The sequence below is a fragment of the Macrosteles quadrilineatus genome, unplaced genomic scaffold (genome assembly GCF_028750875.1).
Source record: "Macrosteles quadrilineatus isolate MER2022 unplaced genomic scaffold, UCM_ALF_1.0 Scaffold_2__2_contigs__length_208266976, whole genome shotgun sequence".
NCBI lineage: Eukaryota > Metazoa > Arthropoda > Insecta > Hemiptera > Cicadellidae > Macrosteles > Macrosteles quadrilineatus.
The window spans coordinates 128047659-128071923 of NW_026542595.1; the positions used below are offsets into that span (position 1 = coordinate 128047659).

Genomic DNA, 24265 nt, shown 5'->3' on the forward strand with positions numbered 1-24265 from the left:
CTAGTTTTATAATAATTTCAACAAACCTGGTGTTCAAAATCAAAAGAATAAACCCAATAATAAAGTATTTCAAAGTTGGTTCTCGCTAGAAAGTGCGCGCTCGTTCGCAGTATATAACCAAAAACCTTCTTTTCACTCCCAAGTGGAGACCGATGGCTCCAGGTGTTCCGCGCAGGACAGACAATGTTCTGTCTATTAGCGCTCGCTGCCTGTTCACGTCGTCGCCGCTAGGTGTCGTGGGCATCGGCAGCGAGCGCTACATGGCCCTACCCTTCACCTCGGAGCCCAACTTTGTTTCCACATTTTTTATTTACTGTTTTGGTTTTTAAATACCAATGTAGATATTCTTGCAGGCTATGAACTGGCTACAACACTGTAGAGATACATTCTGAAGATGTAGGTGTAGTATTCAATAGTTATATTTATTTTAGTTCCAACAAAGTACATGGTTATAAAATGGTGTTCATGATTTTAAGAGTACATAAAATGTAGTTTATTTTTTGTACAACGAAATAAAATGGTTACAGCTTATGAAAAAACTCAAAAAGTTTCGTGAACAGAACCAGAAATGTTCCATATGGGATCCCCTTGTGATACGACTGATATTCATCCTATAGTCAAGCTCTTGCCATACTTTGACAAAAGTGTCTTGATCTATTGTTTCGATAGCATTCTGGTGATCCGTTGCTGGATCTCAGGTATGATAACTGGTAATAACGGTGTGTACACCTTATCTTTAATGTATCCCTACAAGATAAAATCACAAGGGGTGATGTCTCAAAATTTTGAAGGCCAGTTCAGATCCAACACACTAAAAGCTTTAATGTCTTCAAATTCAGCCATTACACAACAATTACAACAATAATTGACTTCACGAACAGCTGATATGCACCGAAACCAATGTGAATGAATCTTTATGAGTTTTCTTTCCAACTTAATTCCAACTATTTAGTCCACCTAAAATAGTCTTAAAACAAATTTATAATAATGTTTAAAATTATATAAATGTATTTACCCACAGTTACATTTATAATCAAAATCAGAAATATCATTTGTAATAAACCTGCATAATAAAATCGAATATGAAGCACTTAGATTTATGATTTATCCTTATTATTTAAGACAATGTATATAAACTTTGTGTTGTAATAAAACATCGTGCATACAACACATCTATTGACCTATCAGGAATCTGAAGTTGGCATGCCGAAATTTGTTATCATATGTTAGACCAGAGTCAGTTATCGATGGTTCCACAGACATTTCAGTATTTCCAGAATCTATAGTTGAAAATTTACAACTTATATGAGCAGGTTGAATTCAACTTAATCAATATGAAAAGAGTTTGATCAATGGAGTGTAAATCAATTGATTTGTTGATTATCGTAGATTGATATCTGAAAGTTGAAAGTTGTATACATCGATATATATAAACACAATTATGATATTGTGTTTATATATCGATGGTTGTATATACTCTAAAGGCTAGTACTCACTAGGACACCCGGTCGCTTATCAACCGGCGATCTGGTTGACGAGCGACCAAATTGCACAAATATCGCCGTGTGTGTACGTGTCTGTCAATTTGGTTGACGGCGATTTGTAGGTTGCCAGGCAACTTTTTGGTTTTCGGACATGTATCGAAAACCTGGGGGTTTCCGATCAACCATTTTATCGCCGGGCAATCTGATTTCTCAAAAATCTAGAGTGTGTACGCTTCAGCGACCAAGTTGATCAATTAAAAACGGCTAGCGCATGCGCAGTACACTGTTTGTGTCAACTGTCAAAACTAAACAGTGCTAGTGCTAAACGTGGTCTCTTTCAAGCTAGCTTTTTTTCCAATATGAGGCGTCACCAATTGCAAAATGTGACGGAAATTGTCGTCTGACATCCTCAAATAATTCTTGTAATCCTGAGGATTATCATCTCGCTAAGTTCGTAGAAGTGCCATGTGGCTGTAACTGTGTCTGCGTTGAAGCCACCCTTTAGCCCAAAATCTTTTGAACAATGTCTTCCTTCTTCTATGGTTACTGCAATTAATTAGAATTATAACTGCGGCAGCAATCTCTTCTTCGTAGGTGGGCATGTTGTCACAACACACAGGTCAGTGCAACTAGAGCTCGAACCAGATTCCAGAACCAAACACAGTCCATCCCCACCAAATTTTGATTTCCTGCTCGGTTGAAAGTGCTAGGTATCCTAGTGTGTACCCCCCGGCAATAAAACGTTCAATCATCAACTTAGTCGCTCGTCAACCAGGTCGCCGGTTGATAAGCGACCGGGTGTCCTAGTGAGTACTAGCCTTAAGTCATTAGACTATGTTGGAGGTGAAAATCCAATGCTACGATGTTGTTGTGAAGTATAATTGTCGTAAAGTATAATATTTTCTTGTGCGATTCAATTTTTGATTCCTGTGGGTATTAAAAGCAGAATGCAAATGTGTTCAAAATTCTATGGTGATAAATATATTCCCTTGCAGATTTATGATCCATATTGAACACCTTAAAACAACTTTTCGTTCCGTTTATGTATAGGGTGTTTTCTTTACTATTTATTTTGCTTAACACCATATATTTCGGTATACAGTATATTATATTTCCGTTAACCCAAATTTAAACAAAAAAATCCAAGCATAACCAGCCAGTTTTATGCATGGAGTCGCGTTTGTAGTTCTATTTGTGAGGACTGAGGGGAGCATTTATCCCGAATTCAAACTAGTTGTTAAATTCGGGTCGCTGAAGCAACGCGTCGGTCTTGAACAAAATCAAATCAAATCAAATCAAATCATTTATTGTCCATTAAATGTCGGTGTCGGCGACAGTTTGTTTGTGACTAGTCGTCAAGAAGTGTTGCTTGGCACAAATATAACAAAATACATTGAATCCAAATGGTATGTTTAAGTCGGTAACAAATATACACAGATAATCTCATTCCATTCTACAATCTTCACTCATCCTATCACTCGTATTTTGGTATTACTGTATTGGTCGTTTATATACCTCCGCCACAGCAAACCTTAGACTAAGCGAATTTCCATTTACAAGTTTTGAATTTTAAACATCGATGTATAATAGGCCTAACTTGAGTTATTATACATCGATGATTTTAAATTAAATCTATTTAAGTAACATTTTAACAAGTAGGCCTACCTATGTTTACTACTACAGGGAAGGTAATAAAGTGTGTTTATTGTAAAATACTAACAGCTTAGTATAAAATAAATACATTTGCCAAGTTTGATCAAAATATATTCATAAACAAGCAAACTAGAACAGATTACATATTCTCCATAAGAATAGCATGGGAATCTAATTTAGTCTTTTGGAATTTTCTCCATGACCAATTTAAGCGCATAAAAAACACTTCAATATACAGTACTAAATTATTTGTTTTTGCCCCACAAAATGCTTTGGAAAGAAATTGAAAAATTTTATATTTTGAGGGTCAAAAATGGGGAACCCAATTTTTACCCCATAAAACCCCGTTCCCATGGTCCGATCATGATGGTTTGCGAACTCGTCAAATTTTATCCCGCCATACAACTTCAAGACAAATTTCATCAAAATCGGACAAAAATCACTCAAGTTATCGCGTTCTATATAATATATATTATGATTACAGTATATAAAATCCGTTCGCGATTAGTAGAGTAGAGTCCAGGACCTCGGGAAGTTATATTAAAATAGCGCTTTTACGACTAGGCCAGCTCGCTTCTGCGTACGAGAATTCTATTTAAACCATTTGTCTCAGCAGAAAATCTTCTTGATATTTTTTTACTTTAGAATCGTGTTTCTTATTCGCCCCAGTCTACAAACAAAACGCGCCAACCTTGCGCGTCGAAAAACAAGCGAAGTAAATCGCGTTTCGCTTTCATTGAGATTATGGGTTTGTTTACTGGACAGCAAGGAAGTGCTCTAGTCTTGTGTAATCGCAGAACGAGTTGTCCGAACGAAACCAAGAGTGAACCTAACCTTGAAACAGGAGGATGTGTGCTGCGCTGCCATTGGCTGAGACGGCAGGCGCCTCCCCTCTACCATGGAACCTCGCTGCGACGCGCCCGCAGCGGCTCGCTGCTCAGTCGATTGTTGACGTTCGTCTGCGTAGCGCGAGCTTGGGTCGCAGTTGTCTGGACACGGTTTGGTTTTCAAATGTGTTTCAAGTAACTAGTACACGACCAGAAGTGCGCTGCGTGAAAAGTGAAGTGATTTTAACCAGTGGAATACCGTTGGGAGAATCTTTTCACCGAGTGTCAAGTGATAGTTTCAGTGCATCGAGTCATGTCTACAGCAGTCATGACAAACGGATCAATCTACGAATTTAGTGAACTCCTTTTGAAGGTAGGTTGATTTGTGTTTAGGAAGTACGTACCCGGTAGTTTCGTGAAATGGCACAAAGTTGTTTAGCGCACGTGTCACATGGGTAACAGTTGGTTTGCTTCTGGGCAGTAGGCCTAGGCCTACACTATTATTTTGTTTGTTTAAACAGCGTTAGGATTGTTTATGTTGTAAGTGTATGTCCATACATTAGTGGCCTATTGCTTTGTATAGAGACCATAATCAGAACCAACCCGGATTGACATTGAACCAGCGACCTTCAAATTTGAAGCTAATCATTCTCTTACCACTTGGGTACTTTACCCAGACAATTTCGCTAATTTAAATTCAATTCCCTTTAAAAACTACAAGGTTGTTTTGAATTCCAAGGTCTAACAATTTCCATAATGTAGCCTAAGTTTAGAATGCTGCCCACTAAAAATGTCGCTGATTTGCACCTTATTCAGAAATACTGTTAATTTATTTCTCACCAACGCGTGTAAACAATTGGAAAACAACAATAATAAGTCGTAGTATTTATACCGTAGTAGGACTGTTTCTAGTTAAGTGGTGTAGACATCACAACAACAATGATAAAAACTCTGACCATAGATAAAAGGAGTAGACATAAAAGGAGTATAGACATAAAAGGAGTATAGAGTATGTCTATACTCCTTTTATCTATGCTCTGACTCAACCATAAAGGGTTACGATAATAAACGATCGCACTAATTGCATGAAGATAAAAATTATAACTTTGGTAAACAACTAAATAACAGTTGCAAGAAATAGCGCTGAGAATTAAACAACAATGTAAATAAATCAAGGTTGAGACCCTGAATTACTTTAAATGCATTGAGTACAAAAAAGTATGATTTCGGGAAAGTTGGAATGTATCCTAAACGTGTTTACATGTGTGTCTGCGCCATTTAAGTAATTGCGAATTATTAATTCTATCGGCATCCAGTAATTTTGTTCACAGTATCATTAATTTCATATTCATTTGCCATCACCCATCACCACAACAGATTAGGTGCACTTGATACTGTACCTTTAAAACACGTCTAGTTATATATATTTTATTTTTCACCAACTTAATTTCTGAACAAATTACACTATTTACGTGATGGCAGAGTAGGCTTACTCAGTATCAAACAAGGTGTCAATCACGAATACGTTAATTTGGGGTAGTTTTAAATGGTATGCTAACTGATGGCAAAACAATTTCCAAACACCACTGGGTTTCTGCAATGTATAATAACAACCCTAGTCGTAAATAATAGTACTAGTACTAGTAAATAATAGTTTTAGGCTATTATTATTTTATCAAATTATTTTGGACACATCCTCCACAAACTACTAGAAATTCTATTACAATAATGATGATAATCAACAAATACATCAACAACAATAAAGAAAGCAAGGAGTAATCACATAACTTATCAAGTAATTACAATTTATAGTACTTGATTGTATAGTTATTCCTATATTAGCCTATTACTACACGCGAAAACATTACGAAAATACGCACCATCAACACTTTTAAACCGATTTCATAAACAATACAGGGCTTTGTACAGTTACTTCCCCATATGGTTCGAAATATTTGCAAATGTTCTAGGTATTCAAATGTTTCCTCATGTTCGCTTATTCGTGCGTATTTAATTTCCAAATCGCCAAGTCCGTAAACTTCTTGGAACGGTTATTGTCCGATTTTGTCTATTCCTAGGAGTCCTTCTAGGAACGTCTTCTCACTGCTTTGTTTGTATCCCCGCATCCTAGGGCTATTATTGTCAATACGTGGAGAAAATCCGCAAGGTCAACCAGCCGTTAGGAGAGATGTCTGAAGATTTTGTTTATAAACAGCTGTTTTGTGATTTGGTTATTGATTTGGCGGGAGTGACAAAATTGGCGCCTAATTGACAGCACAATGATGTTTCGGAGTCTTAGACGAAAATGTATGGGGTTAGGCATTTAAAATGGGGTGCCATTTAAAATTATTAGTTAGTATTTTGAATCAACACGTTTACTCCATACTTTGATCGTTTTGTTAGTAAAAAGGCAGTGGAGTTTTGTTTGATTAATATTTCATTTGGAGCCAATACTGAACTGATTTTTTGTGTTCATCAATCTTGCACTCAATTATTTAGTTGAAACAATAAAGTAATACAACTTTAGTTATAAACAACTAAGTGTGACTGCTAATATAAATTTTGGACCATAATTTGGGTTTAAACATTATTTTTGGTAACACTTCAGGTTTTATATGTGTTAGGGGTATTTTTAGTGTATACTTGTGTAGTGGAACACTTTAATGCTGTATTTCTGTTATACTACCTAATTAAATGGCTAATGGCTTTTCATTTGTTAATTGTTTATAGTCTATTGTGATTGTTAACCCTTTGTGGTTAAAAGGAATTTGTACAACATACTCAAGTTACCTCTGATTATTTAGACAATGAACATTGACATTTTATGTTCTGCTCCACTGACAGTGTCAATGCATGTAAATGTCCATGACAATAAATGATTCGATTTGACTTGATTTGAATGTTTGCGATAATTACATAAATGTTAAATCCCGATAATAAACTTAAATTCGGATACAGAACCTACTATTTTGTTTGTTTTGTGATATTCTATGCAGGCTACAACTTAGACCTGTTACATATCAAGGACGCATTTTAGCACTATCCACCTCGTACTTTTCCGTATAGTGTTTACAGCTAAGTCATAGTCAGAACTGCACACAACAGCCATAGCTGTAGGGTAGCGATTCTTTGTGAGATTTCGGAAAGCAAGGTCCCACTTTCTCTTTACGAGGGGTTGCTAGTGTATAGACCCGGGGGAGGGCAACCTGTTGTTCAGGGGCAAAAACCTCCCCTAGGCCCAAACCTGACCCTCTGCACTTGTAATGCGAGGGTTCGGGGTTGGTGCCACCATTTACAATATGTCTTCTGGCACAAAGCGTTTCGTTCTGTCGTGGGTCAAAGAAGATTTTTACAGATGGCGTCGTTTTTGTTCTTATGCACTAATTTGGTCCGGATGTATGTGTTCTAATTTCGTATAATTGTTTGGAATTTATTTTCGGACAACAGTTTTAATATGGGTACGACTTAGGCTCAATCTAAGTTAAATGCTGTCATAACTTAATTTAATCGTACCGGTAGTTGTTGAACCAGTTACCTTTTAGGATGTTTAAAGTTGTTGATCCATCAGACATGATTAAATAATTTGTAATGGCAGAACGGTGAATACGAAAGCATTTTGTATCTGTTCGTCCTCTTAATTGTCCAGAAAGGGCGGTTAAAATTATTTGCTTGAGATTTTATGTCTCGTCTGATATGGTAAAAAAAATTCGTACTGTAATAATAATTCATTAGTAGGGCTATTTGGATATTTGTTTACTTTATTACTTATTAGCTTCTCATGTATGTCTACGTTATTATTTCATTTACTATTTAACACTTTGGATGGTTTAAGTTTATTTTCTAACTGAATATGCTCAACTGTATTTGAGCGCTTATTTAATTAATTTCCGTAGAGAAAGTTGCTCAGGAAATATGACCTCGCTATCTATGAATTCCAGACGTAATCGGCCATGTTAATAATTCAACACACATTATGACGATTACACAATCAATAATAAGCAATTCTAGATTACTCAAGATAGCTGTTTTTCACGTTACATTGTGTGAGCTTAATTCGACCAATGGCCTCTGTATTCCAATTTCTACCGATCTAGTTTGTTCATAGGGGCACGTAAACTTTCTGTGAGTAGGAGAGTTTAGCAAATTTCTCATATAGGTAATAGGCTATTACCATAGTATTCATGGTAAGACCTGGATCCGGGTCGATTTACTTTTTCGTTTTGAGGTCCCTAGAGGCCAAAAATACCACCCGTTCAAATTCATATAATGTAGGTCTAATGAAATGAAATGAAATGAAAAATCATTTATTTATACAGGCAAAGTTAGGGCCACATGGCCCTTTCTTACACTTAACCTGTACTTTAAAACATAATATAAATATTTTAACATAATCAGCTTATACAATAAAACAAAACAGAAATCTACAGAAACTCAGATACAGAAACTTTTATCAAAAATCAGTAAATTTTAAAAATACTTACACACACACACACACTCACTCACACATACATACAAGTCAGCGACCGCCATGCGCACAGGCCCCTACGACAAACCTACCATGGCCATACGTTCAAAATAGAGATTTTTTAGCGCTGCCACAAACCGGGAACGACTATCGAGGGATTTAATAGCTAAAGGAAGATCGTTCCAAATAATGTGTGTCCGTTAGCGCGATGAATCGCGCAAGAATGATCCGATTTTGATGAAATTTGGTACAAACGTGTGATCCGAACGTTTATTCGAACAAGTTCACGAACCAGTATAATCGGGCTGTGGGAACGGGGATTTTAGGGGTCAAAAACTGATTTTTTCCATTTTCACCTAAAACACAAAATTTCATAATTTCACTCCGAAACGTTTTGTAGAGCTCAAAAAATAAAAAATAAAATAATTGTATAGGCCTATATCGAAGTGTTGTATGCCCAACGGTTGCGGAGATAATTAGAAAAAAACTATTGTAAATTTAAAATTCCCATGTTGTTTTTATGGAGAATAAGTCAAATGTTGTAGTTTGTTTATGACCATATTTTGTTCGAATTTGGAAAATACATTAGCCTAATTTCTTACTAAACTATTGACATTTTACAACAACAAAAAACATTTTTAGAGATAGTCCTTTTTACAAGAGACATTTTAGTGTAAATCCAATCAGGCAAATGGAAGTTCGCTTCGTCTGCAGGTTTGCTGTGGCAGGGGTATTTAGCATTGAGTTTGGTACTAGTTCAATTTGTTACACATAACCACAAACAAAGAGACAATCTTATAATGTTTAGGTTCCTTATTATGTGACAACAGGCTGCACTGACACACGTGACTGTTAATGTTTAACCATGAAGGTAAACCACCCCCTTACTAAATAATAATAATAATAATAAATCACTATTTAACCATTTATGGATATACATATACTCACAATGATGCGGAATCTTTGACTTATACAAAACTATATAAAACACGTCTAAAGGGCATGCGTTTTAAATCCTCAAACTCTAGATGCAGCGTTCACCTTGAGCTGTCCGTCTTGACCTTGACTTGCGTAGTTGAAGGTCAAGACGGTCACGTGAGTCGCCATTTTGTCTAGGCAGTGTTGTCTAGTGTCTAGACACCAAACATGCGATTTTATAATTTGAATGTTTTTGTAATGCGGTTTTCGTCATTTTTTCTTAGTCTAGTCTAGACACTATTCAGGCTTTTTGAATTTCGTGTTTTGATTAGTTTGTTTTTACTAGTGTGGTTTTCCTTCGGATTGTCTGTTTGTCTAGACACTACTTAGCAGTTTTATATAGAAATGTGTGTGCGCCCTTATTGCCTGCCAGTAAATTTGATAATGTGCTGTATTGGATCTGCCCTTCGACTTATGGTTGTTTCTGCATATAAACCTACAACCCGTTTGTTTCTTCTTTAAACAGTACAACTACAAAGCACATTGGTCTTTTAATCTTCGTCTAATCTAAAATCGGTTAATGTAGAGATAAACATGTTAATTGTATTTAACATTACTTCCCCTTCTGTTATGATCAACAAACAGGTTGTGTCAGTTTTTTCAGTTTTTTTCCAAGTTCCAATTCAATAGTTTCGACTGATATTTAAATGTTTTCTAGTAAGAATGTGGAATTATGTGTAATTAAATTAGTGATTTTGCTAGTGTCAATTGTATTAATTTTCATGGTTTACTTTTAGTTAACTTTTGGTTAATTCTCTAGAATTGTATACATATAGCTCTCGTTTTCCTGAAAAATTGTAGTTTACTGTACTCTGAATTGTCTCTGCTTTTATGACGATAGTGGAATATATAATACAGGACAGGCGATCAATTGTCTTCACTCAATATCGTAACAATGCCGCTGAGTTTCCCGCAGTTTTTACAATGTTGTCCCTATACTTTCTCTCGAAAGTTCTCCATTCATCATACGGGATAAATCGAAATTATTTACCAAACAAGCTGGTCAAACACATATTGACCTCCAATTGATCGAAACTGGACCAACTATTTCTGGCTAGGATAGACAAAGACAACAAACAAGTTGAATGTTTAAAGTTCATCTTCGTTCCTTAATACCAGCTGACGGTTGCTCAGGATAATTTAAATTACGTAATTCGGAGACAAGTAGTTTGCCTTTTAAAAATTTATATAATTGAATACAGTTTTATATACCTCCATGTAATCATTCACAATGCATTACTTACTGCATTATGTACTACTTGCTAAAAATGCATTTAGCTATATTAGTTTATAGGCCTAGATTAGGGCCTACTTTACATACACATGCCATTATTGAAATCCCCCGGAGGCAGAAATGTACCTAATTAAGTCGTTGTACTTAATTTAAATGTGATGTGATAAAATAATACAGATTTATCAGAGTGATGACAATTCAATTTTGGATTAGTTTTAATGTCCAGTTATAAAACCGGAAATTAGTGACATTATTTCAACATTTAATTAAATTACATTATCAATTCATGGTCTCAATTTATGTCATAGATAGAGATTACTATCTCAATTTATCTAATCTACCATCAAAGTGCGATGGTTAAATGGCAGTTAGAATCCGATCGTTTTCCATTCCATACTTCCTTATAGCCTACACAAAATCAGCTGATTTTGGGCAGTAACAGAGCTATCATAAAATCCTTAAATACAAATAAATTACAGTATAGGCCTACTGGATAATTAAACAGCTGATCACACTCCATTCTGCACTCATCTTTCACTATTTGTGTGTAATATTACTTTTGAAATACCCAGGCCTAGGTGGCGTCCTTTCAATTAATAATAATGACATTTCTACAGGTGGCACCTAATTAAGGAAGTTGAAATCTTCTCAAGAACGGTCAAAATTAAATCACTCATCAGCCATTGTCAAATCACTATGATGTCCGCTTTCTGTAATGGGGTAGTTTCACGCACGCACGCACATCCGCAGCCGGACCGGAAACGGAATATACCGGAACGGCCTTCAGAGCACGGGCCCTACTGGCACATTGTGCTGTCATTATTGTGGTAAATCAAAGCAATGGTGCGATAATCTTTGAGTTCATTTTTGGCTGCCAAAAGTGATGGGGGAAATATCAAAGTTTTTACGTGAATTAATGTAAAGGTGTTCCTTACTGGTTTATATAAGTAATTATGTAAATGCAGTGCTGTAACTATCTTACACGTTATTTTCACGTTGGTTCGCTCATTTTTGCTGGGTGAAACTAATTTATTACAGTTTCTGGTAGTCTCCTTTTTCTTCTCCCATATTAAAATAAAGTTTAAATAATATTTTGAACCGTACATACTAAGAGCGAAATGGAAATGGTGTTGTCTTAAAATTGAGTACGGTAAAACGATAGAAAAAAACGTACTGCCTTAGTAGACTTGTCATCCTTGGAACAGCTGATGCTAATTTATTGTTACTTCTGTACGTCGCACTAAGGTCGCGGTGTAGGGTTTTGTTTTCAACTCCTGTCTTGTTATATCGGTCATTTAAGACATTGTTTAACCAAATACAACGATCTAATGATAAAAATAACTGGTCTTTTAGGTATTTAACCTAACAGTCTGTCTACACTAGCGATCAGTGTCGACGCACTTAAATACATCTTCCATGAACTAGACACGAGACACAAACTTCAAAATTTACAATGGGATGAGAAGTCTACAAAACTTTATATGTTTAACGTTCCAATACAGACGTGCCATGGCTTTAAAGAAGAACTTGCAATAAGAGATGATGTAACGTTTATAAGTTTCACCATTGATATTTGATTGAGCCTCCTACATCAGTTTTTTAATGGTCAATTATACACTGAATGAAAAATACACTTTAAAGTCCGTGAATGGGTTTTGGTGGTGTTCATGATCTAACAACGGTATCTAATAACTTATCTCGTTTTATTTTGTACTTCACACAATGTTACAGTCGAAGAGTGCCCTAGCTTTCTATGTTTTTGACCGTTTAAGGTATTACATTCAAGGTTATATACCACGGCTATGTTCACTCAAAAACCTGGAATATCAGGACCGGGAGAACCCACCTGGATGAACTTTGTAAACTCCAATTTCCAGAACGACCTTGCTACAACTCCACTGTTACTCCATCGCCCCACTTGGCTTAACCACTGTCATTATTCCATTACTCCATTCTGTATAGTTTTATGTCACCGGCATTCTTGCCTCGCCTGCTGCTGGCTTTCCCTCCTGCATTCCCTAGGGTTTATGACGTTTTAATCAGGTTTGTGTGGAAGTCGTACACTATTGCGTGTGATAATGATTACGTGGTAAGCATTTTGATTTGAGAAATTTTAATTTTTCACATCTCTGTTGTTATTGTGAGATTAAAATGTGACTAAGGCGAATTTCTACCTAAATGAGTTTAAGATGAGTGGAATGCATGTAAATTTGTTACTGAACTACAAGTAAGATCAGCTGATGTTAAGCCAAAAACGTGTATTTAAGTCCAGTTATCATAACAGCTGGATCAATTTTCGGACCATTAAAAACTACTGACTTCCCAAAATTTAACCAGCGACGTTGAAATGTCTACGACGACTATGAAATGTCGTTGACTATGAAATGTCTTCGTTGAAATGTCTAAGCGAGCACTATACCCCCGGACGCGTGTCCTAAATGTGTTTGTGTGTATATTTTAAAAACGGCCAACGACAAAAGCTTCTGCAAATCCACAGAAGTGTTCACCAAGTACGGCATCAAGTTTGTTCTATCGATATTCTATGTCAAGGACATTATTTGTAAAATGTACTGAAAAGACTTTAATGCGCGGTTTTCTGGTAGGTCAAATTAGGTTAGGTTTACGTTTGGGTCTGACTATTTAGAATGATGTATTCATAATACATCTTTCTGCAATTATATAAACCATCGGGCCTACTAGCCCTCAAATCAGTGGTAATGTCAGACGTAAACCAATTTTCTTGATATTCGCCCCAAACTCTAAAATACTTTTCGGAACACCCAACCGTGTGTAACCAAACATATTTTGAGGGAGGGAACTTTATCTACTAAAGCGTGGCCCTTCGATCCCCGAGATCCATTGATCAAATCCTGCCAACCACCAATGAATTTTAATTTTGTAGTAATACCGTGACCCTAGTAATGTGTAAATAGGTTCCAAGCTGGAGCATAGCGTCCTAGGGTGTGAACATTAGTCGTTAAACATATTTTAAGATAATTTTACAGTCACATTACAAAGTTCAGGTACATCCAGCAGTGCCAGCGAAGGCATGACAACATCGTCACTCTAGTAGAGTTACAAGAGTAGGCTCTCACTTTCTACTTTCATCGCTTTCTTCGGTTACACAACTCCGGTAATCGTCCAAACCACTTTTGCTTTCGCATCGCTTCCGCTGTCCTCTGGCCACCGATCAGCTGTCAGACTATTTCAGTTTCTCTGTAGAGTATTGTAAAAGTAGGTATTACAGCTTGTATGTTTAATTTTTTTAAACACAGTTAGTTTTTATCGGATCGCAGCTAACACCAAATTGTCGTTGAGTGTTTCTGCATAGAGAGTGTTTCAAACATTTTCTTAAACAACAGCTTGAACGTTATACAGCTTGTTTCCAGATGTATGTTTTAAGAAACATAATAGATTCTAAAACAAAGGTCATAGTTTATTATGCCATATTTTTTCCATTATGCAATATGGTATTGAGTTATGGGGCTCAACATCATATGCCTCAACTATTTTTAAGTTACAAAAGAAGTTTTTAAGAATCTTATCATTTACACGCAAAAAAAGTCATGTAAACCGCTTTTTGAAACATATGGAATGTTAACAATGCCTTCACTTTACATTTATAAAACTCCGGTATACTTCAAGAGTAATGCACAATTATTTATAAACAATCAATTTATTCATCAATACCAAACACGTTCAAAAAATAATTTGCAGTATCCAAGACATCGGCTATGCCTTCATGAAAGATCGCCGTACTACATGAGTCTGAGGCTTTACAACGGTCTACCTGCTCATTTTAAAAATATCAATAGCATTGTAAAGTTTAAGAAAAAATTAAAAACATTCCTTTTAAAAAAGAAATATTATACAATAGAAGAGTATTTAAATGACTGTTTTTTTAAAAAGTGACTAGTTTAATTTTAATCCTTAGATTTAATTTTTATTTTTGTTAGCTAAGAAATGACAATGTCATCTGTTTCACCAGCTTTGCTGGAAATGTGAAATGTTTTATGACAATAAAGTGATATTATTATTATTATTATAGCCGTTTAATTCGTAGCCATGGGTTCTGGTTGGTTGTCAGGTAGCCGATTTTTGTTCAAATTTTGACTACGACCACAGAAAACATACTAGGTACTAAAACACCTTTGAAGGTTTTTTCCAATCAGTTCACTCTTGGTTTTGTATAAAACATTTCGGACCGAAACATTTACATATTTTAACTAAAGTCGATTCCTGATTTTTATCAGAATAAAGTTATTGACAAAGGTACTTAAGCCCCAGGGACAGGTTTAAATTTATGGATAATCCTCAAAAGGGCATAATGGTTTCCTTGACATATCTATAAAAGTAAAAACAAAATTAGAGTCTTTAGTATTGAGGAATGCGGCCTATATGAGCTTTAGACAAGTGCTGCAGATTTTAAATGATTAAAACATGCTTTTGCTGTATGTGGCTGCACTTTTGTTTACGTCCTACACTCATTCGAATAAAAATATCGATATATCAATCGATATATTCATCCGAATGAGTGTAGGACGTAAACAAAAGTGCAGCCATATTCAGCAAAAGCATTGCCATGATTGTACTTCATCGTTAATTTAATTCAGTCCTTGCATAGGTTCATCGCACTCTATGCTTCTACTGTTTATATTTCTAATCGCTAATCTGATAATAAAATTGTGAACTTTTACACACAAAGTATTTTTACGTCACCCATATTTGTTCAACTTCCGAGATCAAAATCCGTTACGGCATCGAGTTACTGGAGCATTCACAAAATAATTATCATATTTACGCAACACCCTTGATCGTTGATAGTCACGGAAGAAACGGACATACTTTCCTCAAACCTGTAAATTCATGAGCTTACACAAGTATTGTTGCGTTGGTTGCTTTAACATAGGCCTATATTCAAAATGTTTGTACTATATTGTAGTAAATAGTTAATAATCCAATCTTTGAAGGATTTGTTATATTTCTTTGTAAAAGGACGCTAGGAGTTGCTGTATTATCATATAAAATCCATTGGTGAGAAGGAGGGATTTGAACCCAGGACCTCGAGGACAAAAGTCCCTACCAATAGACCAGCTCGCTCCCTTTAACATTTTTTTTTTTTAGCATATATATCGCTTGTGAAGATGATAAGGATAGTGAAAATACTTACCATTTACCTTACATGTTGGTTTTAATATACGATACTATTAACAATATGGGAGTTGTTTTATTGAAATAGTTCTGTTAATCAATTTTATGTTTTTTGTTAGTTTTAACGACTTCTTTTTTGTAAAGTGTAAACAGTATAAATATGTCCCAGATTAATAATATTATTAAACACTAGTTTTAATCTATTATCTGAATCAGGCCTAAGCTGAATCAGTAGGAACAAAATTCCAATTAATGAATGTTCAATGTATTTCTATAAACAATTTGTTGATGTTAGTTCTCTAGATGTTCTTATGAAGTAACTCAGGACAGTACAGTCAATGCAAATCCCTTACAAAGTTCTAATGCATCTTTCTTGTTTGGATTTCATCAACTAATTGGTTATCTAATGAGTGTCTGGCGAAAGTCTTACATAACATCCTGGTCTATGTCCTGTTTGGTTTTTTATTTCCTAAGTTAAAACCCAAAATGTAATTGCGTAAAGGGTTAGTGACTGGGTTTAAATTAATGCAAAGAAAAGGGGTTTATAGTTCAGAGATATGTTTTATAGTAGTAGTTCCAAAGATCATAAGACATTGCTGGGTATATCTGAATATTCAAAAGAGGTTATGTTCGAAATCGCAGATGATTTTTTTTAATTTTTATTGTTATCATAAGTATAGAGTCATCGTTTTTAATCCTGTTTTTGATATGATAATTAATAGAGACTAATTAAAAACTTATTTTACGTAACTATTCACATTTTCATTTGGGGGAATGGAAAATGTTAATAGTTGGGGAAAACACTGTCTTCATAAAAAGAAACACGTGTTCACATACACGACAAGAGATTTGACAGTTTTGAAAAATGACTTTCTAGGGAGAGTATTTTCAAAGAAACGAGGGGCCCATATTTGGAAAGTTATGTCACCCTAGTAAAATTTCCAGAAACATTTCGCTTTAAATTTCGTTGAAAATCATCCCCCTGAAAAGTCTTCAAGCATCTGCCAAACAGTTTCGTGTATTTATAACATGTTTTTCTTTGTACTAAATATCCCACGTATTCTTTCGTCAACATGATAGACTAAAAAAAAATAAAAATAGGTCGATAATAATTTTTATACATCTCCACGTTTAACAGCTGGAAGTGATATTTCAAAATGTCTAAATAGTCATACACTAGTTTCATGAAAAGCGTAGTAAAACTGGTTTTCTATTATGTTTTGTAGAATAACTTAACCTAAAGATTCTTCGTAGAGGAATTTTCCTTTTCCCTACCCTTCGCACCCCTAAACATGACCCCACCGGTTCATACCTAACCACCCTCTCTACGGTGCAGACGTGTGCTAAATTTGTCTACGTAAAACTGCAATTTTGCCAAGATTTTCATCGGATTTAGAAGCATAACGTCAAAATGTGGAATATCACTGGAATTTGGAAATTCAAGAAACATTTGGTAACCTATTTAATATTTTTATTGTCTGTATTTTATTAGTTTGATATTTCTAGAAGTTTTCATTATGTATGATATTTTTCGTTTCCGATTTAGTGGTTTATGGCTAAGAAATTTTGTGGTCTTAAAAATTCAAAAATTAACATTCTGTTCGAAAGTTAACATATATATTTATAAGAAATACTCTTTAAAGTGAGATTTTGAATTCATGGCAGATTTTGAATGCTTTGTGAGTGTTCTAACCTGAAATAAGCTTTTTTGAGTCCTTTAAGACTCGACAAAACTGGTTATATCTATATCTTACCAAATGTATGGTGAATAGGAGTAATTTGACAGTGGTTTGCTTTAATATTAACAAGTCAGCTCTGTATATTGTATAATCTTAGTTGAACCATAGCTTATGCATATATAATTGACGAAATATATATATAAACTTGTTATAAATTGTAGTCCGATTACGTTTAATGTCGAATTTAGTTAATCGATTTTAAAATAGTTTATGTTAAAAAATACGGAAAACTAAAAGAAAACGTCTCTAGTAATAGTTTACAAATGTCAGAGTTAACAAAAACACAATAAGATTTATTTGTTTCAGAAGCATTTTGTAATTTGTATAATTTTTGTTTTAATTAGCCAGCCTGTTGTGGCTCTATAGTTACGTAATGGTTACAGTAGTTAATTACCTGGCATGCAATGCTATGCTTGGCTGGCCATGTTCATTCCTCAAAAACATAACCTCAACTCAAGGTTGTTTTAATTTTTATAATTATATTGTAGAAATTCGGCATATAATTGATCATATTGTTGTTCGATGACGTATACACTCGGGCAAGTATGAAATCCATAGTTTGAATATTTAGAAGTCATTACAATATGTCTATGTTAAAGTTAAGCTAGGTTTAGTTTGAAATTAAACATAATTGAATTAAGTCACTGAAAAATTCTGGTCTATCTATTTGTTTATGTATATATGTAGAGCGTGGGACTTCGGTCCCCAAGGTCAGGGTTAAAATCTTGCCAAACACCAATGCATTTTATCTAAGTTATTAATGAAGTAATATGTAGTACTGTTCTGAGCTATAACGTAACTAAGATGTAAAGGCAGGAAAACGCTTTCTACAAAACGTCTATGGATCTAGGCACTATTTCTTACTCTGTGATACAATTAGCCTTTTCTCTTACATATACAAGAACAGTTACATCCCGTCAGAATGTATTTCCTGTTTGCCTTATCTGTTGACATAACCGCCATCTTGTCTACGCTAGACCAGGCTTATAGTGATAACAGACTCTTATCACTTGCAGTCACAGTCAAACACGTTGGAACACATTTTATGCCTACGTAAATAGCCTATCTCGAGTTTACTTACAGTCCTCAACACACGGCAGTAAATTTTATCATTTGAGTTAGGTTAGGTGGTTTCGGCCTTGGGGGTTGATAAGTTTTTAAAGCGTGTCTATTTAACCTCTGTATCTATGTAGGAAGTTAATTTCGGGTTTCGTAACCTTAGTTACAGTACAAGTAAGTTGTGTAAGCGCAATAATTTAACTTTATTTATTGGTCATCATTCATGCAAAATTCCAAGTTTTCCTGTTCTATTTAAAACAAAATCGTAATGAAAAGAAAGTTTAGTCAATCTCTGGATTTTAAGGTAGGTTATGTAGGATTTGTTTAGGTATGTTTGTATTTTTCAGTACCTCGTTCGTACAATTGTTCATGTTATCCGACTTGGCCTACTTTAAAATTAGGGTTTCCTTGGATACTGTGCTTTTCAAATTTGTCTTTTGAACTTTGATGTTACCTGATAATTTGGTTCTTAGTCGTTAATTTGAAAAATGTTTTTTAATTACTTTCTTAAAATACCGTAAAGATAATAATGAGTTTTCAAAAACTGTTGATTTTTCAAAATTGGTTAACTGCATTTAGACGTTAATTTATCCTTTCATTTACAAAATCGTGTTTCTTCCTCACCCCCATCACGATCGTTAGACGACGAGGCTGCTCGTAAATCGTAAAGAATGCTTTAATTTAAAAATATATATATTTTTTACAAAAGAGTTTTTTGTGTTATTGGCGAACAAAAAAATCACTTTGCACATATTAAGTAATGTGGGAGGGCTGGAACTGCACTCACGGTCACTCTCTGGTCCTAATCCAACTACGGAACTGCACTCACGGTCACTTTGAGCCTTTCTGGAGGTACTGGAACTGCACTCACGGTCAGTTTTTAATTAGCCTATATCACATTGTGCAACACCATGATTGAATTGATTAAAACTTATTAAATTAGTCGAAATATATTGAAAAGTTTTGATTAAATTAATCTAAACATCAAAAAATAAACCTACTACTGACATTGTAAAAAATACACATATATATGTGCAAAGAAAATTCTAGCATAGTATTTACGATAACATGATAGGCTATATTCTTATTATAACGAAGCTTCTTTTGTAAAGGTTAGGTTAGGTTAGGTTAGGTTAGGTTAGGTTAGGTTATTTATTGTTGTATTTATTGGGACAAACACTAAAACGTGTATTAGATAAAGTATTGGATAAAGTAAGACAGAGGACGGAATAAACAGATGACTAAGGGGGCTAGCGAAGCGTTCAGCCGTGAAAGACCGATTTTTGACCGTGAGTGCAGTTCCATATGACTTAGGCGGGCTACCCTTCCAACCCTTGTAAATTCCTTTGACCGTGAGTGCAGTTCGTTGTCAGCCAGTAATGTGACCTAGTGTTGGCTTATGCTGAATTCCAAAATAGTGTAAGGCCACAATTTGGCTTTGTCAAGATTTTGTAAGCTTCGCATAACTCTTTGGCTGTATGCATACCTTGCTAAGTAGAGGACAAACATACATTAGTAAATTACACTTAGTACATTTTCTTACTCTAACGTCAAGTGAGACCAGAAAAACGTGTGACTTCCTCAGGGATTCAAAAAATACATGGTTCGAGTTAGAGTTGGTGACTGCCTAATTAGTTATTGGATTAATTAAAATTATTAATTTCTTCTTATAGCTTGGTTAGGTTTAGATACTAAGTTTATTAAATAGGCGCCTAACAAAGCTAACAAAATTTGTTTTAAATATACACAAGAAACACCCAAAGCAACCGCATCCAGAGAGTCTTGCTGTTGCCACCCTCTTGCTTAAACGTGTTCAATTTTGTTCTGTTTTTAGTTTGCTTGTTCTTACGTGCTTATTTGTATTACTACCTACTATAGTCATGTATGTTCTATAATGTTGCTCTCTTATGATTTTTATTTATGTTTGGCTACTGTGCAGATTTGTGACTGGTTGTTGTTGTTGTTTTCCCAGCTTCGTGTGGGTTTGTGTACTTTAATAATGTTTTGATGTTTTTTCACTACATCAATCACATTCCACATCTCAAAACAAGGAAATTTGTTTATTAATCTTGATGAAAAATGTTCACAATAATCTGTGATCACAATAGGGCTAGATAATGATAACCGCGTAGATCTGTTAGAGCAAGCTGGTCTGGTGGTAGAAGCGTGGGACATCGGACCCCGAGGTCCCGGGTTGAAATCCTGCCAATCGCCAATTTTTATGCCAACCCCCCCCCCCATTGGCCTAGCCTGAAGTATAAAATAATTCTCGGCTAGAGCTTGGGATCCTACGATGTAAAGATGAGACATACAACTTCTTTAATCTTTCAAGACCTATCTCTACATCTATCTTGGTAATGTATACTTTTACTCATGACTCTCGTTTTTGTTACAGCAGCAGCAGCAAAACGCGATGGGCGGCCAAACAGTGCCATCCGGAGCCGGAAGTCCTACCGGAGCCAAGGGCCTCAGATGGGAACGAGCCGTCGGTTTGCCTTTGGACGGACACGAACCTCTGTCCCGGCGAGCGTCGCACCCTGTAGGACCTTCCATGGGATCACTCATCACCTCCCTGCTACTGGAAAACATCAACTCACACCGCCGCCTGGACCGCTCACAGTCTGATCCCGCAAAGTCCATCGTCAACGTAAACACCTCCAGGTAAATATCTTCTTGAAAAAAGTTGCATTTATTACATCAACAGGTATATTGTTGTAGCCTTCCTTACACGAGGCCGCGGCGAGCAACATGGCAACGTCGCACCGGCTGGCTTATTGTTATGGTAATAACAGTAATGACGAAAGTGTAAACTACATGGACGGTTCATGAATTAGTGCTACAGATGTTTGGTAGGCCGAGACTGCGGCGTTGCCACATTGTGCCTGAACAATAATACATTTTATGATTTTTTCTTTATTGTTTGGTTATAAAACACGAGGAAAAGAAGTTGTTCATAATTAGATTGTTTCATCTAGATTTAGAGTACAAGAAATAACAATAAGTAAAATCGTGATCAAAAACACACCCCTACATTCACCGACGGTACTAATGTCTATTAATTTGTCAATGTATTTTAAAAAGACTTTAATTTACCATTGATTGGCTACAATTCTAGTTTTGATATTTTACTAAACAATTTAAAATTCCATCATAAACTAATCACGGTAACTGTATTGTTTATGATTTAGGGGGGTAACTATGTTAAAACTAATAACAGTTTGCAAGTACATTTTTAGGCTTATGAGTTTGAAAGTAATTAACTGTATGTTTTAAAGTACATTATTGTGAAGGATACTGATTTGATCTTTTAAGGTAATATAGAAGGACAGAATTTTCCTATAGCTAGCATTTTTTAAATACACTACATTTTGGGAGGTAAAACTCCTCCCATTTTCAAGGGATCCTTATCCTAACCATGTGTTTAGTTGCATAATTTACCTAGGCCATGTTAATTGGTTAAATTAATTATGTGGCTAAGTGTAGGGTTGGGAATGGAATATAGGGACAATCAAAAAAGGTTGAGTTTACTTCCCTCTTGAACGTAGTGTAATTAAAACATTAGTGATTGGATGAGTCATACTATTGCCTTAAAATAAAACAAAAGTTATCATGTGACTAGGTAGCTTGGGTACAGTATTTCTACAACAATTGTGTCGTGTTACAGGTACAAGACAGAGTTGTGCAGACCGTTCGAGGAGAATGGCGAATGCAAGTACGGCGACAAGTGTCAGTTCGCACACGGAGGACACGAATTGCGCAACCTCGTCAGACACCCCAAGTACAAGACGGAACTCTGCCGCACCTTCCACACTTCAGGCTTCTGTCCCTACGGTCCTAGATGCCACTTCATCCACAACGCCGAGGAGGCTCGAGCCAACGCGATGAAGAATCGTCCTAGACCTCTGTGCCTCATCCCTGGTCCAGGTTCCAGCGCCGAGACTCCGTCGCCTCCGTCTAGTCTGGGTAGTGCATCTCCACCTCCGTCTACCACATCCAATACGGCCTTCTCGTTCGCTTCTCTAGTCCACTCCTTGGAATCCCCTGGAAGTCTGTCCCCCTGTCAGTCCCCCCCTCCACCCCCAGGCTCACCTGACGCCAGACTCCCAGTCTTCAACAGGATTAGTACCCACAACCCTGGCATTCTAGCGTTCCAGTTCGGCAGTGAACTTCGTGTATAAACCGGTCGATTCCATTAAGATTTCTCCTGTATTCGTATCTACTTCTTACGGTATTACGCAGACTGCTTAATTTATTCCAGAGTTGATGTTTTCCGTTAGGAATAAAGATTTTGTTTAATTTATAGAGCGATTTGTGATTTTAAGGATTAGTTATAATCGCCGGTCTTTTACCAATGTGATGTGCTCAATTCCGCGTCGGAACGTCTCATTCATTTTATTCTACAACTATTTTGTCCGATACACTTTGATGTGATCGACTTTTTATACATTTGATAATTTTACTCTGGGTTCCTTGTATAGGCAGGATCTATTGGGATTGACCATTCCACGTAAAGTAAAGACAAGCAATATAAGTGCGATACCATGTATATCTTTAGGAGTAAGACAATACCCAGTCCTGCAGTTTTATTTATTTGTGTATTTTTATAAGTTGTTGTTATTTTGATACTCCATTATTTATTTAGGGTTTAAAAGTGTGCTTTGAATAAACTAACGTTGTCTAACTGTAAATTTTTTTCACTGGAATACGGAGACAAATTGAAATTGTATAGATGTATTTAGAAATTGACAATTTTTAATATATTAGGAACAAGAATATTTATTTTATGAGACTCTTGTAATTTTTGGAGGGAGCTTTATATTTTTAAAAGTTGGTAAATTCACTTCTCATTTGAGATTTGTATAAAGATTTGATTATTTCTTTCATGAGTTAATTTTGTATTTCTCATGTGTTTTATAAGATTCGATTGAGTTTTTTTTATAATTTTCAATACCTGTACTAATTTGACAATGAAAAACTTATCCGTATTCTATTTCATTCCACTTGTAAGTTCAACCATTTTAGTTCGACTGATCATTTATTGTCAATTGATTAGTCGCTCTCAATGTATTATTCAGATGTTTCTATATTTATTTGCTTATCATTATATATTTTGTGTTAGTAGTTCTTTAAACTTTTTTTATTTGTATTTATATAATTTATTACTTTCTATGGATAAGCACATTTGGTGCCTTGGCCATACTATTGTGTTTATATGTTACATGTATTAAAGTGAGTTATCATTATTATAGCGTTTACAAAAACACTGTATATTCTTCACACCCTTTCTCAAACATTAGATTAAGTTCCTCTATAGTAAAAACTTAATTATGTGCAAATATTCCAATATTTTTCAACGTATTGTATTTATAATTTAATACAAGTGCTAAAGTACGTGAAAATATAATTATTGCACACATATTTCTTATCTTACAGCCAGATTTCATTAAAACAAGGTTATACTTTAACAACCTTTAAGGTTTATAAAGTAACAAGGTTACTTTTTTTAATGAGATTCGTGTCTTCTTGTTACTGAATTTTTACTAAGAATAATTATTAAAAATAATAATAATAATTATTCATTCTCTGTAATACTTAAAGTTGGATGTCCAAGATACAGAACAAGATTAAGAGGTGAAAATAAAGCAATATAGATAATATAGACATGATAAACTGGA

The 24265-nt window shown here is 35.3% G+C and overlaps 1 protein-coding gene across 1 annotated transcript; it reads left to right on the top strand.

Moving 5' to 3' along the window:
- The first annotated feature begins 4065 nt into the window (after positions 1-4065).
- LOC128987719 (protein TIS11-like) lies at positions 4066-23851 on the top strand. Its single transcript, XM_054408713.1, has 3 exons — positions 4066-4337; positions 20986-21251; positions 22255-23851. The coding sequence occupies exons 1-3, from the start codon at positions 4278-4280 to the stop codon at positions 22766-22768; spliced, it is 840 nt and encodes a 279-aa protein (XP_054264688.1). The 5' UTR covers positions 4066-4277; the 3' UTR covers positions 22769-23851.
- Positions 23852-24265: the final 414 nt, after the last annotated feature.

Excerpts from the sequence above, each read along its gene's own strand:
- LOC128987719 (XM_054408713.1), top strand. The coding sequence starts at position 4,278 with ATGTCTACAGCAGTCATGACAAACGGATCAATCTACGAATTTAGTGAA. Across the intron at positions 4,338-20,985 it reads TTAGTGAACTCCTTTTGAAG|CAGCAGCAGCAAAACGCGAT; the intron begins GTAGGTTGATTT and ends TTTTTGTTACAG. Across the intron at positions 21,252-22,254 it reads GTCAACGTAAACACCTCCAG|GTACAAGACAGAGTTGTGCA; the intron begins GTAAATATCTTC and ends GTCGTGTTACAG.